Source organism: Pipistrellus hanaki, assembly GCF_964339955.1.
Source record: "Pipistrellus hanaki genome assembly, chromosome: 9".
NCBI classification, from domain to species: Eukaryota; Metazoa; Chordata; class Mammalia; order Chiroptera; family Vespertilionidae; genus Pipistrellus; species Pipistrellus hanaki.
In genome coordinates, this window is record NC_140511.1 from 67,402,019 (window position 1) to 67,415,659 (window position 13,641).

The 13,641-nt window shown below is 57.0% G+C and overlaps 2 protein-coding genes across 11 annotated transcripts; both read left to right on the forward strand.

The window, feature by feature from the left end:
* Positions 1 to 4,419: 4,419 nt before the first annotated feature.
* PEX16 (peroxisomal biogenesis factor 16) lies at positions 4,420 to 10,573 on the forward strand. Of its 10 annotated transcripts, none has more exons than XM_084894704.1 (11): positions 4,420 to 4,878; positions 5,085 to 5,120; positions 5,921 to 5,997; positions 6,346 to 6,479; positions 6,616 to 6,716; positions 7,378 to 7,452; positions 7,586 to 7,738; positions 7,840 to 7,912; positions 8,042 to 8,161; positions 9,389 to 9,453; positions 10,069 to 10,222. In XM_084894704.1, exons 1-11 carry the CDS (start codon positions 4,767 to 4,769, stop codon positions 10,125 to 10,127), a joined length of 1,005 nt encoding a protein of 334 aa, XP_084750830.1. In that variant the 5' UTR covers positions 4,420 to 4,766; the 3' UTR covers positions 10,128 to 10,222. The 10 variants fall into 10 exon arrangements, with proteins under 10 accessions (XP_084750830.1, XP_084750825.1, XP_084750827.1 ...); XM_084894699.1 differs by having other exon boundaries at positions 4,577 to 4,878; positions 7,833 to 7,912; positions 10,069 to 10,567; XM_084894701.1 differs by having other exon boundaries at positions 4,577 to 4,878; positions 7,836 to 7,912; positions 10,069 to 10,567.
* Positions 10,574 to 12,350: 1,777 nt separating this feature from the next.
* FREY1 (Frey regulator of sperm-oocyte fusion 1) lies at positions 12,351 to 13,556 on the forward strand (the record flags this gene model as incomplete). Its single annotated transcript, XM_084895694.1, has 3 exons — positions 12,351 to 12,489; positions 12,883 to 13,275; positions 13,435 to 13,556. 3 exons carry the CDS (start codon positions 12,351 to 12,353, stop codon positions 13,554 to 13,556), a joined length of 654 nt encoding a protein of 217 aa, XP_084751820.1.
* Positions 13,557 to 13,641: the final 85 nt, after the last annotated feature.

A 13,641-nucleotide genomic window follows, 5' to 3' on the forward strand; every position in this document is an offset into this window, starting at 1 on the left:
CGGTCAGGGGCATGTGCATTGGTTGTGGCCACATCCCCAGTGGGGGGTGTGCGGGAGGCAGTTGGTCTATGATTCTCTCTCATCAACGTTTCTAACTCTCTATCCCTCTCCCTTCCTCTCTGTAAAAAGTCAATAAAATATGGTTTTTTTTTAAAAGTCCTGATTTTTTGAAAGATTGTACTCTTTCCAAAAATCAGGACTTTTTTTAAATGCCATGGGACGCGGGAAAAATTGTTCAAACGCGGGACGATCTGGTCACCTTAATTTAGGGGAAACTGAGATGCTGAGATGCCTGCTGGGCCTCCAGGAGGTGATCTGGGGGTGAGGAGGGTAAGGGAGACTGATATGAACATATGGAGTGTGCTGGTCTTCTAAACCTGAGACTTGCATTTGCCCAGCACTTTGCTGTGTGACGCCCCTTTGGGCCTCAGTGTCTATCAGTACCTGTTGGACTAGTCTAGCTCTGGTCCTCTGTGGCTCAGTTAAGGAGGGGAGACCTGGCCCAACCTGCCCAGAGGCCTTTCCAATCCTGAAAGGTGACCAAATCCAGGCAGTGGCCCAGCAGGGAGGAGCTGCCCTGGGCACCACCTGCACACAGTCATTCTTTGTCTCTGGGCCATAATCAAGCCCGGAATCTGGAGAGGAAATTCAGGCAGCCCTCCTGCCGTCCACCTGGCTGGGCCCAGGATCCCCTCCCAGTCGTAGACGTGTTGTAGGCAGTTAGACTGATGTGAGCAGAGCAAGGACAATGGGTCAGGTGTAGAAGGTCTTCAGGGTGGAAAGCCCTAGGTGCCAAGCAATGGCCAATCAATTGAAGAGTGGGACCTTGCCCCCAGGGAGACCTTTCCTCTCCTAGCATAGCACGGTCAGGGTTGGAATCCCCTGACCTTTCCTCCCTAGAGATAACATGTAGGTCTTCAGTTGTATCTCAGCTCCAGGCCCAGATAAGCAATGCAACCTGCCAGGGCTGACCAGCTGCACTGAATAATGACCTCACCACCACAACCCCGCCCTGGTGCCAGCCAACCAATCAATAAAGACTACAACCCAAATGGACACACCTGCAAAGCTACTGAATATTCAAAGATCTTTTTTTGAGGCCTCCCCTAAAATACCTGCCCTTAGGACAGAGGGCCCAGTGCCTCCTCTCCCTTTCCCTTTCTTTCCCCAGGCACATTACCTACCATTAGCGGCCACTCCCAAGCTCCAAGGGCCCTTCCTTGTCCTCCATAACTTGTTTCCTAAGCCCATTTCTTTTAGAAATCACTTTTTCTACCTCTTTAATTTACCCAATAATTTGTTCTCTTACAGTTTGGGTCTGGGCTCTGAGTTCTTTCCTAGGCAGAACCCAAGTACCAAAGTAGCTGAACCCAGGTGTGGTCTGACCCCTCTCCCCCATCAGACATAATGGTGCTATTCCCACCACCTACAACAGAGGGAGGCAGGAGAAACAGGCTCAAGCCTAAGAACCCCTCTTATTCTGTCTGCAGGAGGCTGCCCCTCTATTTTTCATGCCTCTCTCCTTTCCAGAAGCCCAGGATCACACAGTCTCCCTCCAGACTCTTCCACAGCCACAGAGGGGAGTGGAGGTGTACCCACTGGTGAGGTTGGGGGAACAAGTTCATTAAATGGTAAGGTGCTGCCCTAACTGGTTTGGGTCAGAGGATAGAGTGTTGGCCTGTGGACTGAAGGGTCCTGGGCACATGCCTGTTTTGTTGGCTCGATCACAGTAGAGGGTGTGCAGGAGGCAGCCGATCTATGATTCTCTCTCCCTTTCCCTTCCTCTCTGAAATCAATAATAATAATAATAATAATAAGAAGAAGAAGAAGAAGAAGAAGAAGAAGAAGGTAAGGTACAGGGAGGAAGGGGGGAAAAAGCCCTACACCAAATGCCCTGAGCCCTGGTCTTAATTTAATGCCAGTTGCTAACTTGACTCATAGCCAATGGCTTGTTGGGCTGTGAGCCATAGGAGAAAGAGTGAGTACTGCCACGAGAGACCTACATTGTTGTCCTTTTGGCCAATGCCATTCTGTGTGATCTGGGACCAGTCCTTTCCCCTCCTTGGGCCTCTTATTCCCCATCTGTGGAAAGGAGTCCCTAGCAACATGGCAAGGTTGCTAAGAAGAGCTGAGTGAGTGAGCTGGGCATTCGGGAGGTGGAGAGAAATTGTGTTAGTGATGCCCACACCCATCTCCTGTGCTCTCCAAGACCTTTGCTTCTCTGCAGAGCACTGGACACATCTCCTTGGGTCTTCATTCCTTGATCTGAGTAATGTTAACATAAAAACATTCAAACCTGTAAAGAATTTTTGTGAGTTTATTTGAGCCAAATTGTCGACAATTGCCGGGAAGCAGTGTCTCAACGGATTGGGATAGAGCTCTGGAGAATGGTGGTTTTCATCTATTTTTATACATTGCAATCAAAGAAGGAGATGTAGGTGGGTTACGTGAAATCCACTGGTGATAGAGCAAATGTGGGGAAACCTCTGGTGCCCAGGCACATTAGGTTGTACCCAAAGGGGTCCAGAAAAAGGGAAGTTACAAGCTACCCAGACATTTCAAGTATATCTATTGTATATATATATATAAAAGCTTAAGCAACCAAAAGACTGGACCACCCAACGACCTGTCGACTGGTCACTATGAGTGCACTGACCACCAGGGGGCAGAAGCTCAACACAGGAGCTGCCTCCTGGTGGTCAATGCTCTCCCACAGCTGGAGCACTGCTCAGCTGACCATCGGGCCTCACAGCTGGCAGGTGTAGCTGCAGTGGTGGGAGCCTCTCCCACCTCTGTGGCAGTGCTACTGTGGCTATTGAGCGGCAGCAGGCACTGCAGGGCCGGAATGAGCGGGAGCAACGCCTGGCCTGAGCTCAAGACCCTCCCCTGCTGCCTGGCACACTGCTACATCCCTCAGGCCTGATCCAAAACCACAGCCTGACATCCCCCCAGTGGTTCCGGATTGCAAGAGGGTGCAGGCCAGGCTGAGGAACCCCCACCAGTGCATGAATCCGTGCACCAGGCCTGTAGTGTTGTTATAGATGCAGAAAGACAGATAGGCGCAGTTAAGGTGAAGATTGGCCTTGTCAGTGAAGATACAGGCCTAGGAGGTGACTACCCACCAAAACTACTTTAAAGTTTAATTTCAGACCATCCTTTGTGGTGCTTTAGGTCTCTGAGTTTGCAAGACTGCCATGCAGGCCTTCCCTGAGCTTGTCAGGTTAGCACGTGGCCCCTTTAGTCCACAGTCGGGAGGGCAGCTGTGATTCCTCACCCAAATTAGAAGACAGTGTGCTGGGGAGAAGGCGTGGGGGAGGGAGACAAATAGGGAATGTGGCTTCCTGGTGAGGTGTGCTGTTTAAAACACCTAACTGGTAGGATTAGACCAGGATTCAAATCTCGAATGGGTTCTTCTTCTTCTTTTTAAAATCCTCACCCGAGGATATTTCCTCATTGATTTTAGAAAGAAAGACCGAGAAAAATATCAATGTGAGAGAAATGCATAGATTGGTTGGTTTCCTCCTGCAGGAGCCTCCAACTGAGGTATGTGCTCTTGACCCCAATTGAATCCGGGATCCTTCGGTCCGCAGGCCGACGCTCTTCCCACTGAGCCCAACCGGCTAGGGCTTGACTGTGTTCATAAGCGGATCCTTTCCTCATCTGCGGATAGTATCTGGAGGAAAAGATTAGGTAAAATAATGAATTACTGTTCTCAGGGTACCACAAACCTGCCAGCAGCCCCGCCCCCTTCTCCACAGCCAATCAGCAGCTGCTTCTCCGGAGTGTTTGCTACTCTCGCCTCTGGCCACTCTACTCCCGGCGCAGCCCCTTTCTAGGAGGCTACTGGGAAGGGGTCCCCAGGATTTGCCCCCATTGCTTACGGAGCAGCTGACGCCCGAAAGCGGACCAAGTCTGCCCTCAAACCCTTTCACAGATGGGGAAACCCGAGGTCCCGAGAAGGGAATCTCCCCAGCCCAGAGCCGAAGCTCGGGCCAGGGCTTTTCCACGGAGGTGGGAGTGCAGGTGCGCGCTCCTGGTGGGCAAAGCCCTTGCGGGAAGAGCTTGGGCCGAAGCAGGGCACTGACGGTGCTGTCTGGGGCAGGATGCAGGACCCATCGCTGCCTCCGTTCCCCTAGCACGGCCTCTGATGGGGACGGAAGGCGATTAAACTGGCGACACGCGCGCCTGCCGAGACACACCCCGACTGTATTAGACTCTCTCGGCGCCCCCTCAAGTCCGATGGAGGCTCCTGTTCGCCGCTGCCTCCCAGCCCTTTAAAGCCCGGCCCTCGCGTTCGAGCCTCTCGGCGTTCCATTGGAAAGACTCTAGGCGCCGGGACCTTGCTCCAGAACACGTGGCTCAGACCGCCCCGGAGCTTCCCCGGGGCTGGAGCTGCGCATGCGCAAGGGCAGCCAACCGGGAGGGCGGAAACCCGGTCCGGATTTGCTGAGCTGCCCCGGGGGGGGGGGGGAGGGGGGTGTCAAGGGAGGGCGGAGAGTGTGTTAACCAATGACCTGGAGGAGCGGGTAGGGCGGATTAGGCTCTCAGTTGCTAGGCGCTACTTTAGGGGCGGGGAAGGGGGAGGCAATGTAAAAAGATGGGGTGATGGGGGTTCAATGGCCCTTCACATCACCGTCCTTCCAGACCGCGGAAGTTAAGCAACCGAGAGGCGGGCCTAGCGCCGGAAGCAGGAAGGAGGGCACAGGAAGCCAGGCGCCGCAGCCACTGGCACAGTCGGTCAGTGGGTCTGTCGGTCCCCGGGCAGGATGGAGAAGCTGCGGCTCCTGGGCCTCCGCTACCAGGAGTACGTGACTCGTCACCCGGCCGCCACGGCCCAGCTGGAGACGGCAGTGCGGGGCTTCAGTTACCTGCTGGCAGGTGCCACCCCGACCTTTGACCCGTCCCTCTGAGTCACTGACCTCTGACCCCACAGGTCCCCTTCCCGGAGGGGTCAGGGTAGTGTTCCCTGGGCTCAAGAAGTTCCTTCCAGGCACCCGTAGGGCGTAGGGAGGGGACACCCAGGGACCCGAACCCGCAGGGTGGGACAACGCTCACAGACGCCTCCTTCTGTGCCTTCTCCTCAGGTCGCTTCGCCGATTCGCACGAGCTGTCAGAGCTGGGTGAGCCGGGCTCAGGGGGGTGGGGGGTGGTGGGCGAGAGGGCCCAGGAGTGCCTCCCAGTGGGTGACCTCCCCAAGTCGCAGTCCCCGGCTCCCGTTAGGTCGTCCTGCGCTATGACTGACTTGCACAAAGGTCCAGCATCCACTGTCCTGGGCCCTCGGTGTCCCCAGGGTTGAAAGACAAATCTGGGCTCCTTGACGGGTCAGGCGGCTGGCCCAAGTGCTTTCCTTGCCTTTGCCCAGTTAATCCTCCCGACAGTCACATGAGGTCAGTGCTGTTGTCCTCAGCGTCCAGTCAAGGGAACAGAAGTTCAGTGAGGTCAGAGAACAGCCGCTGATGATCCCAGAACCAGGATTCAAATCCAGATTTCCCAGGTTCCAGGGTCCCCAGGCTGACCCTGCCTCTGTAGTGTTTGCCCAGTGAGTACTGCAGGGGATGGTGCTGAAAGGAAGCGCTGGGTTTTGAAAGGTGGAGATGCAATAGGCTTTCCGTGACCAGCTGCAGAGAGAGCGGAGGCCAGGAGGTGAAACCACACATCTGGGGCTATTTGGAGCACAAAGGGCAGTTCTGGGTTGGTTTTTCACTGAGATCAAACCATCCTTTCTTGTTCCACCTGCCACACGAGATCCTCTTGGGGAGTGTGGCGCGCTGAGGAAGTGGGCAGGGAGGCAGGTCGGTTTCCACATAGTCCGTGGGTGGCTGAGCACAGCAGGTGATAGGTGATCCAGGCATCTCTGGGGAGAAGGTGAGGAGGTGGAGGCTGCAGAGCCAGCCTCTCAAGACCACACTCTGGCCCTCAGTGTACTCTGCCTCTAACCTGCTCGTGCTGCTCAATGATGGGATCCTGCGCAAGGAGCTTCGGAAAAAGCTGCCCGTGGTGAGCATTCTGCGGGGAACCGAGGGCGGGAAGCATGGGGACTCAGGAAAGACAGTAACAACCAGCCTGTGTGTGCAGCACATGCTATGTACGGTCTCATGGAATATGAGACATGCCTATGTCCATTTGAGCCTCGGGCCATCTCATTAGGCGAAGTGTCAAGGTGTCCACGTCCCCATTTTCAGATGAAGAGACTGTTTCGGAATCATGGAGTAGCCTGTCCCAGGTGGAGAACTCGGGGCCTTCACACCTGGGAAGGGGAAAATCCACCTCCTGTCAGAGGAGGGCCCTGGGGGAGGCGTGGGATGAGAGCGTGTCCCTTGATCTCTTGGCCTGGGGTTCTTGCAGTCGCTGTCCCAGCAGAAGCTGCTAACATGGCTGAGCGTGCTGGAGTGTGTGGAGGTGTTCATGGAGATGGGGGCCGCCAAGGTGTGGGGTGAAGTGGGCCGTTGGCTCGTCATTGCCCTCATCCAGCTGGCCAAGTATGTTGGGACTGCGGAGGGAAGGCCCTGGGTGGGGGTAACCAAGGCCAGCTGTATGGATGGGGTTCAACAGCTCACCTCTGCACCCCTGCCGGCTAGTCACCTCCCCACCAGCCCTGCCATACTCCCAATCCAGGGCAGTACTGCGAATGTTCCTGCTCATCTGGTTCAAGGCTGGCCTCCAGACCTCACCGCCCATCGTCCCGCTGGACAGGGAGACCCAGGCACGGCCCCCGGGTAAGCCATTTCCCTGCTCTGGGGTGTAGTGAGCGTGGGACTACTCTGTGGATGTAGAGCTGACCCCGTGAGTCTTGTCCATTAATGGAGCACATCTGTCCCCATCAACTCATTTGTTCCCGTCACCATGCATTTTACAGAGAAGAGAGAAATTGGGTTGGGACAGAATCAGAACTTGAACGCAGGACTTCTGATATCAGAGTCCCCATCCTTTTTTGTGGGCTGCATGAAGAGAAGAAAGAGTATCAGCAGGAGAAGGGCATCCTGCCAACCTTATCTCTGGGCCTGCCTCCATATTCAGAACCCCCAGCTCATGAGGCAGGACCCCCAGCAGATCTATTCCTTCAGAGCTTCAGGCCCATCGCCTATTGGGCTCTGAGTCTCATTCTCCTGGCCTTGAGCGGAAACAGCTCTTTGCTTCTCCTCTTGATCATGTTGAAAGCCAAAGATTAAGGAGATACAGCCGCTCTAGTGCTGTGGTTTCTGTAGATGTGGTTGGGTTCTCCCTGCTTCAGTGTCCTTGCCTCCGCTGCTGCCTTCGCCCAGGCTCCTCCATTCTCCCCTGAGCCCACGAGCCTTCATTCACTCTACACAGATTCTTTGCAGGCTCTGCTGGAAACACGTCCCTCTGACAGCGTGGCCTTCTGTCTGTCCCTGCTAGATGGTGAGCACAGCAGCCAGGAGAAGTCATACGTGGGGAAGCGGTCAAACAGAGTGGTGCGAACGCTCCAGAACAGTAAGTGTGAGGCATAGCCGGATGGGGCATCTCAGTGCGGAGTCATCATGGGCCTGCGGGCCTGGCTCTCCTCACCACCCGCCCTCCCCGTGCCCAGCCTGGGCCTGGCTGCTCATCTGCCTCTGTGTTCTAGCCCCGTCCCTGCACTCCAGGCACTGGGGAGCCCCCCAGCAGCAGGAGAGACGGCAGCAGCAGCACCAGGAGGAGCTTTGCATCACCCCCACCCCTCTGGGGCTGCAGGAGACCATCGCGGAGTCCTTGTACATTGCCCGGCCCCTGCTGCATTGTATCCTTAGCGTGGGGCTGCCGGCACTTGGGGGTAGGGATCGAGGGGAGTGAGCAGGGCGGGCCCTGTGCTGGAGACATCCTTGACGCCTTGGCCGTCAGTGCTCAGCCTGGGCCTATGGGGGCAGCGGTCGTGGAAACCCTGGCTCCTGTCTGGTGTCGTGGATGTGACCAGGTGAGCCCGGGCCTGTCTGGGGGCTCCACTCCCTCCTCCAGGCTTTGTGCTACAGGCCTGGCCCCACCTGGGCAGGAGGCGCCCCTTATTCTTCCTGCTGCTCCTAACCATGTTCCCTCGTCTCCCCAGTCTGAGCCTCCTGAGCGACAGGAAGGGCCTGACCCGGAGGGAGCGGCTGGAGCTGCGGCGTCGGACCATCCTGCTGCTCTACTACCTGCTGCGCTCCCCATTCTACGACCGCTTCTCCGAGTAAGGGCCCTACAGCGAACGGTGGATGGCGGGGCCCACCCTCAGGAAGGGAGAGAGGCAGGAAGTGGGATATCAATGCCCAACCCCTGTTCTCGCCTTCCTCCCTCCCTCTTTCCCCCATCCCAGCTTCACTGAGCACCTACTATGTGCTGTCCTGGGATGTGGTCACTTGTTCGTTTATTGGATCCAGCCTAGATCTGCTCTCCGAGCTCTTGGGACCCACCAGCCATGGGTATAGGAGCGTAAGCAGTTGTTGGCAGGAGGCACAGAGGATCTTGCCAGGGATGGTGGTGGGTTTGGGCTTGCTACACCCTCCAGGTCACTTGCACATTCCTGTCCAGTAGTTTGGATTACCCCCACTTCTTACAGGAGGCAATTGAGGTTCAAAGAGGTTGGGCAGTTTAAACAAAGCCACTGAGCTGGCCTGTAGCAGAGCCGAATCCCTTCATCCAAGTTCTCTCTTGGCCTGACCCTTGCCTTGCCCCACTTTGTCACCTGTGAGGGTCCAGAGCTCTTAGCCTCAAACAGACACAGGGAGGCCTGTGTGTGTGTGTGGGGGGGGGGGGGGGGGGGTAGTGGGGGGAAAGAGAAGTGGGAGGTGGGGAGAGTTGCCAGGGCCAAGTCTCCCAAGGGCCTGCTGATAAGGCGCTAAAGCCAAACCCTCTCCCATACTCAAGGGGCTCATAGGAACCTTATGACCTCCCCCCCCCCCCCCCCCCCACAGATGGCCTGCTCTATACAGAGGGGACATCACAGCCCGAGTATCTCATTGACAGGCATTTTGAAACAGTAATTGCAGAGGTGGCTTCCCAGGCTCCAGTTTGGCTCGCTCTCCGCTGAGCTGATCAGCCTGGCACTCTCATAGCGGTGCTCAGGCTAAGAAGGGTCTAGAAACCAGTCAGAGAAATCCCTTGTTTCCCCAGAGGACAGGAGCAGGGTGCAGTCTGGGGAGGCACAGTTCTTCTTCCCCTTTTCCTATTGTCACAGAGACAGTGCAGTCTCTCTGGAGCCCTGCTGCCTTCCAGGCGTGAGCATCCCGGGCGCAGGCAGGACCAGAGCTGTGCCCCAGGTCTCGTCCTTTGTACGCGGCCTGTCCTTGCCCCGTAGTTGCTTTCTGTTTTCATGACGCACTGCCTGCAGTCAGGTGGTCGGGGAAAGCGTGTTAGCACCTTGTTTGCAGGGACCCAGACACGTCACTCAGCCTGCTCCCTATTTATCTCCTCGCAGGGCCAGGATCCTCTTCCTGCTCCAGCTGCTGGCAGACCATGTCCCCGGCATCGGCTTGGTGACAAGTAAGCATGGGGCGGGGTGTGATTATTACAGCGTGCTGTGGATCTCATGCGTGGCCCAGCCCCCTGACTGCCTTCTCTTTGTCTCCTTGTAATTTGATTCTTGCCACAACCAGAGAGGGGGCTGGAGGTCACGATAGGTGGGGAAGAGCTCCTGGACATGGGCCAGGCCGCGCCTCAGGCAGCTGGAAGGAGGGGGCCTGCCGTGGGAGGAATGTTAGACCTTATCAGCCGTCAGCCTTTTCTCTGCCTCAGTGTCCTGGAGTGACATGAGACTGGGTGGACACACTGGGCTCCTTGCGGATTCCACCTCAGCAGAGTGCCACTGGGCTGGGCTGGCAGCATCTGTGCAGCTGGACACACTGGGTGGCTTCTGGGCATGAGCATGTAAATGGAGATAGATCGCTGCTGATACTGGCTCCTCGGGGTGAAGAGGTGAGGGAGTCGGGCTCCAGCCGTGCAGATGTGAACAGCTGTACTTGAGCAGCAGTGGCTGCCAGGAGCCTGGGCAGAGCAGAGCTGGGAGTCTGGCCCTCATCCTGAACTTGTGTTCTCTCTCTCTCTCTCTCTCTCTCTCTCTCTCTCTCTCTCTCTCTCTCTCTCTCTCTCTCATTGCAGAGCCACTCATGGATTACTTACCTGCCTGGCAGAAAATTTATTTCTACAGTTGGGGCTAACAGACATCCGGGGAGTGGGGCCTGGGGAGGGGCAGGGGGAGCCTCAGCCCTTTGGGCCCCTGGGCCCTAATAAAACTGACTCTGGCACTATCCAAGTCTGTGGCCTCTCCGTGCCCACAGCCTGGGCGGCTGGCACTCCCACCCTGGCCAGGCTCTGTGCTCAGCCCTGGGTGCCACCACAGCCCTCTCACACCTTCTCGACTTTGACTGCACCCTCCAGTGGTGGAGCCGCTGCAGTTGTACCTTGTCGCTGGACCAAGAAGCCTCTGCTAGGATGGGACCCAGGTCCCTCAGCCACAGAAAGCTGGCATTGAACCTCCAGCGTGGGGAGCTGCTCGTCGTGGCAGCTGCAGGAGTCAACTGCCCGTCTCACTGGTCCTTGGTGACAAGGCTGAATCTAGGCAGTGATGACAGCTGCCTGCGTGTCTTCCGGCCAGAGCCTCGGTCTGCCCCGCCCCCTGCAGGGCCAGCTTCTGTGAGGGAGCCTGGTGAGTGGTGGCCCAGCTCCGTGCAGTGTGGTACCTCAAGCCCTGAACTCCTAGTTGAGAGCAAAAGGCTTTTCTCATTTAGGAAAAGAATGCCAGGCACCAGCTGGGCTGGAAGGAACAGCAGCCAGAGCAGCTCGGGGAGCTGGGTGCTGGTTCTGCCTGGTCTTTCCCTTTCCTGCCCTCCTGCCCTGCCCCCTTTTCCCTGTAAACAGGCCACACTGTGCTGCTGGTTTCTAGACAGATGGTGGTCCCTTAGGTTCTGAGAACTCGGTCTGCATCGGTGTCTGTCATGCGTCACTTCCTAGACTCCCAGGAGAAGACACCCCCCTCCCCCCGGGCCAGCCTTTCCCAGACTGCTTTCCCTGGTGCCTCAGAAGCCACCAACCCCAGGCCCTGTCACAGCGTGAGGCCCACAGCCTTCCCCCGTGTCTAACAAGGATTGCTGGGCACTTGCTCTGTATCAGGCTCTGCTTTGTGCAGTTTGTTCAGAAATGAGTACAGCACAGTTCTTGCCCCAGCTCTCCGCAATGCGTGGAGATTGGCATGTAAATGCATGCAGTACACGGGTCGCTGCAGCAGGTGCAAGTGTGTGTGAAAAGTGGTCTAGACTTGGGGTGCATTCCGGCTCAGGCTGACGACTGGGAAGGCTAACTGGTCGGGGAAGCCTTTGTTTAAGCTGGCTGTTAAACGGGTAAAGCTCCACCTGGCTTTTGATGGCCGACGGGGGAACAGCATTTGCGGTGTTGAGTGGTGTGAAGCAGTGCCGGGGCAGAGGGAAGTAGAGGGGGGGGGGGGGGGAACAGAGGGGCTGAGGCTGGAGAAGGTCAGGGCCAACTCCAACAGGTCGTCAGGTACCAGGTGAGAAATGGCCCTGCCTCGAAGCAGGGGGAAGCTGGTTGGTGCAGGGTGGGCTGGCAGGCACAGACAGAGATGGGGGCAGTGACATCGCTGGTGGAGACCTAGAACTGATGGAGCTGAATTAAGGCCATGCAGGGCGATAGGGTTAGGAGTGGCCCAGGCAGGCCTTGGAACTGGTTGTAGGTAGAGGAAGAGGTGGCAACTTCGAGGCAAAGCGAGTGAAGGACAAGGGGTTTGGAGTTAGAGTGTCGGGGAGCTCAATTCCCAGCAGAGGGGAGCTTTGCTGGGGACCGGATACGGAAGCAGACTGGTGTTCAGGACACAGAAAAGGCGGTGGTCAGTGAGAAGTCGGTGGGTGTGCTCCAAGCACAGGGAGTGGGTGTCCTGCAAACTCCAGAGCTGCTCGGACTCGGCGGGGGCTGGACCAGGAGCCTGGTTGGGAAACCTCTCTGGGCCTGAGGCACATCAGCAGCTGAAGGAAGGGGTTGCACCCGCCAGCGGATCTGCTGTCTTCGAAGGAACGGAGTTTCCCAAGCGCAGACCCCAGCTCAGCCTCAGGTTCTGATCCCACCGGACTCGGTGGGCCCAGTTTGTGGTTCACCCCAGCATCGTTTGGGTTCAGAGCTTCTGCGTGAGCCAGGTCAGCCCCACATGAACGGGGCCGACTGGAACCAAAGACAGGGTCCCCCACTCAGCCACAGGCTGTGAAGATTCTCCAGCACACTGTCGCATTGCATTTATTCATTCAACAAATCTTTATTGAGCGCCCACTAGATGTCAAGTGCTGGGGATCCCGTAGTCCCTCTGGAAACTTATTATACTTGAGCAGGCCCCAGCCTCTGCCCCTGAACTTGCCCCCTGTCCAGTCTCTGCGGTGATGGCAGGGCCTGTGGAGGCCCTGAGCCAGGCTGTTCGACGCTATGGGGAGCTAGCCAAGCCGAGTGACGGCTCTGGGCTCTTAGCTGGCCAGCAGGAGCTTCCTGGAACGGCTGAGCTGTTGGAGGGAGACAGTGGAGGTGGTGGTGGTAGCAGGAGGCAGGGAGGAGCCAAGTGGGAATGGGAGGGGCTCTGGGAGATGAGGATTCAGTGACTGACTTTTGCTGATGGCCTACTGTGTGCCAGACCTTGGAGACATTATGTGCTTTACCTCACAGATGAGGAAACTGAGGCCCACAGAGATTAAGTGACGTGTCCACCTAGCAAGAGGCAAGGTAGAGATTTGAACTGAGAGCCGACTCCAAAGGCCTATGCCCGTAAGCCTTGGGCAGTGGCACTAGAACAAGATGTGATTTGGCACCTGCCGACCTCCATCATCAGTAAAAGCCAAGGAATACCCTCAGTGTGGAGGTTTCTGGCCTAGTCAGGAGCTGGTGCTGACGCTCAGCCCCGGAACTAATGTCCTTTGTGAGGTGGCCCTGGGAGCTGGCAGCAGTTCCGTCCTGCTGGGGGAGGGGCAGCAGAAGCCGGGATCCGGACCCGAGCAGGAGATGGCTCTGTTCTTCAGGGCCGGGCTAAGCCTCTGCCTCCTCTCCCTCCTCCTCCCCCAGCTGCTGAGGTAACTCTCAGGAGCACAGGGTCAGGGCTCAGCAGGGCCTGGGGCCTAGGAGGCGGGGAGCAGTATGGCAGAGGAGGAGAGGCTGGTGTTATTATCCTGGACCACTCCCTGCTTCACAGGGAGGCGATAGTGGCCTTTGGGGCCAGCGTTGAGCACCCCAACATCTCCCACAGGCCTCAGCGATCTGTTCTCGAGGAACTTTCAGCCCCCCTGGAACTCTCACAGCCACTGCCCGACCTGCTGGATGGTAGGATCCCGCATCCCCTTCCCTGAGGAGACACGCCCTAGGGGAGGGCATCCAGGTCCAGCCTCAGGGTCATCTTTTCTCAAGCAGCACCTGTTCAGGGGTGACTTCAGATTCAGAACCAGAGTCTCCCTCCACCCACACCCTCTTGTTTCTCTTTAGACTATGGGATCCAACCCAAGCACCCAAGGCCTCGAGGGCCCCGGCCCCTCCTCTCCCAGGCCCAGCAGCGCAAGCGGGATGGACCAGACATGGCTGAGTATTACTTCGACACACGCCGGTGACGGGAATCACTTATAAAGCTATTCTGTGCAGCAAAGCCTTGGGCATTCCTGGTTGGGAATGAGCTGAGCATGGGCAGGTAGGGTC

What these genes read in the sequence shown, in the direction of transcription:
- PEX16 (XM_084894699.1), top strand. Translation starts at nt 4,767, where the DNA reads ATGGAGAAGCTGCGGCTCCTGGGCCTCCGCTACCAGGAGTACGTGACT. An exon ending in TGCCCGGCCCCTGCTGCATT is followed by an intron (nt 7,739 to 7,832) that starts GTATCCTTAGCG and finishes TTGACGCCTTGG; the next exon opens with CCGTCAGTGCTCAGCCTGGG. An exon ending in TTCTACGACCGCTTCTCCGA is followed by an intron (nt 8,162 to 9,388) that starts GTAAGGGCCCTA and finishes ATCTCCTCGCAG; the next exon opens with GGCCAGGATCCTCTTCCTGC.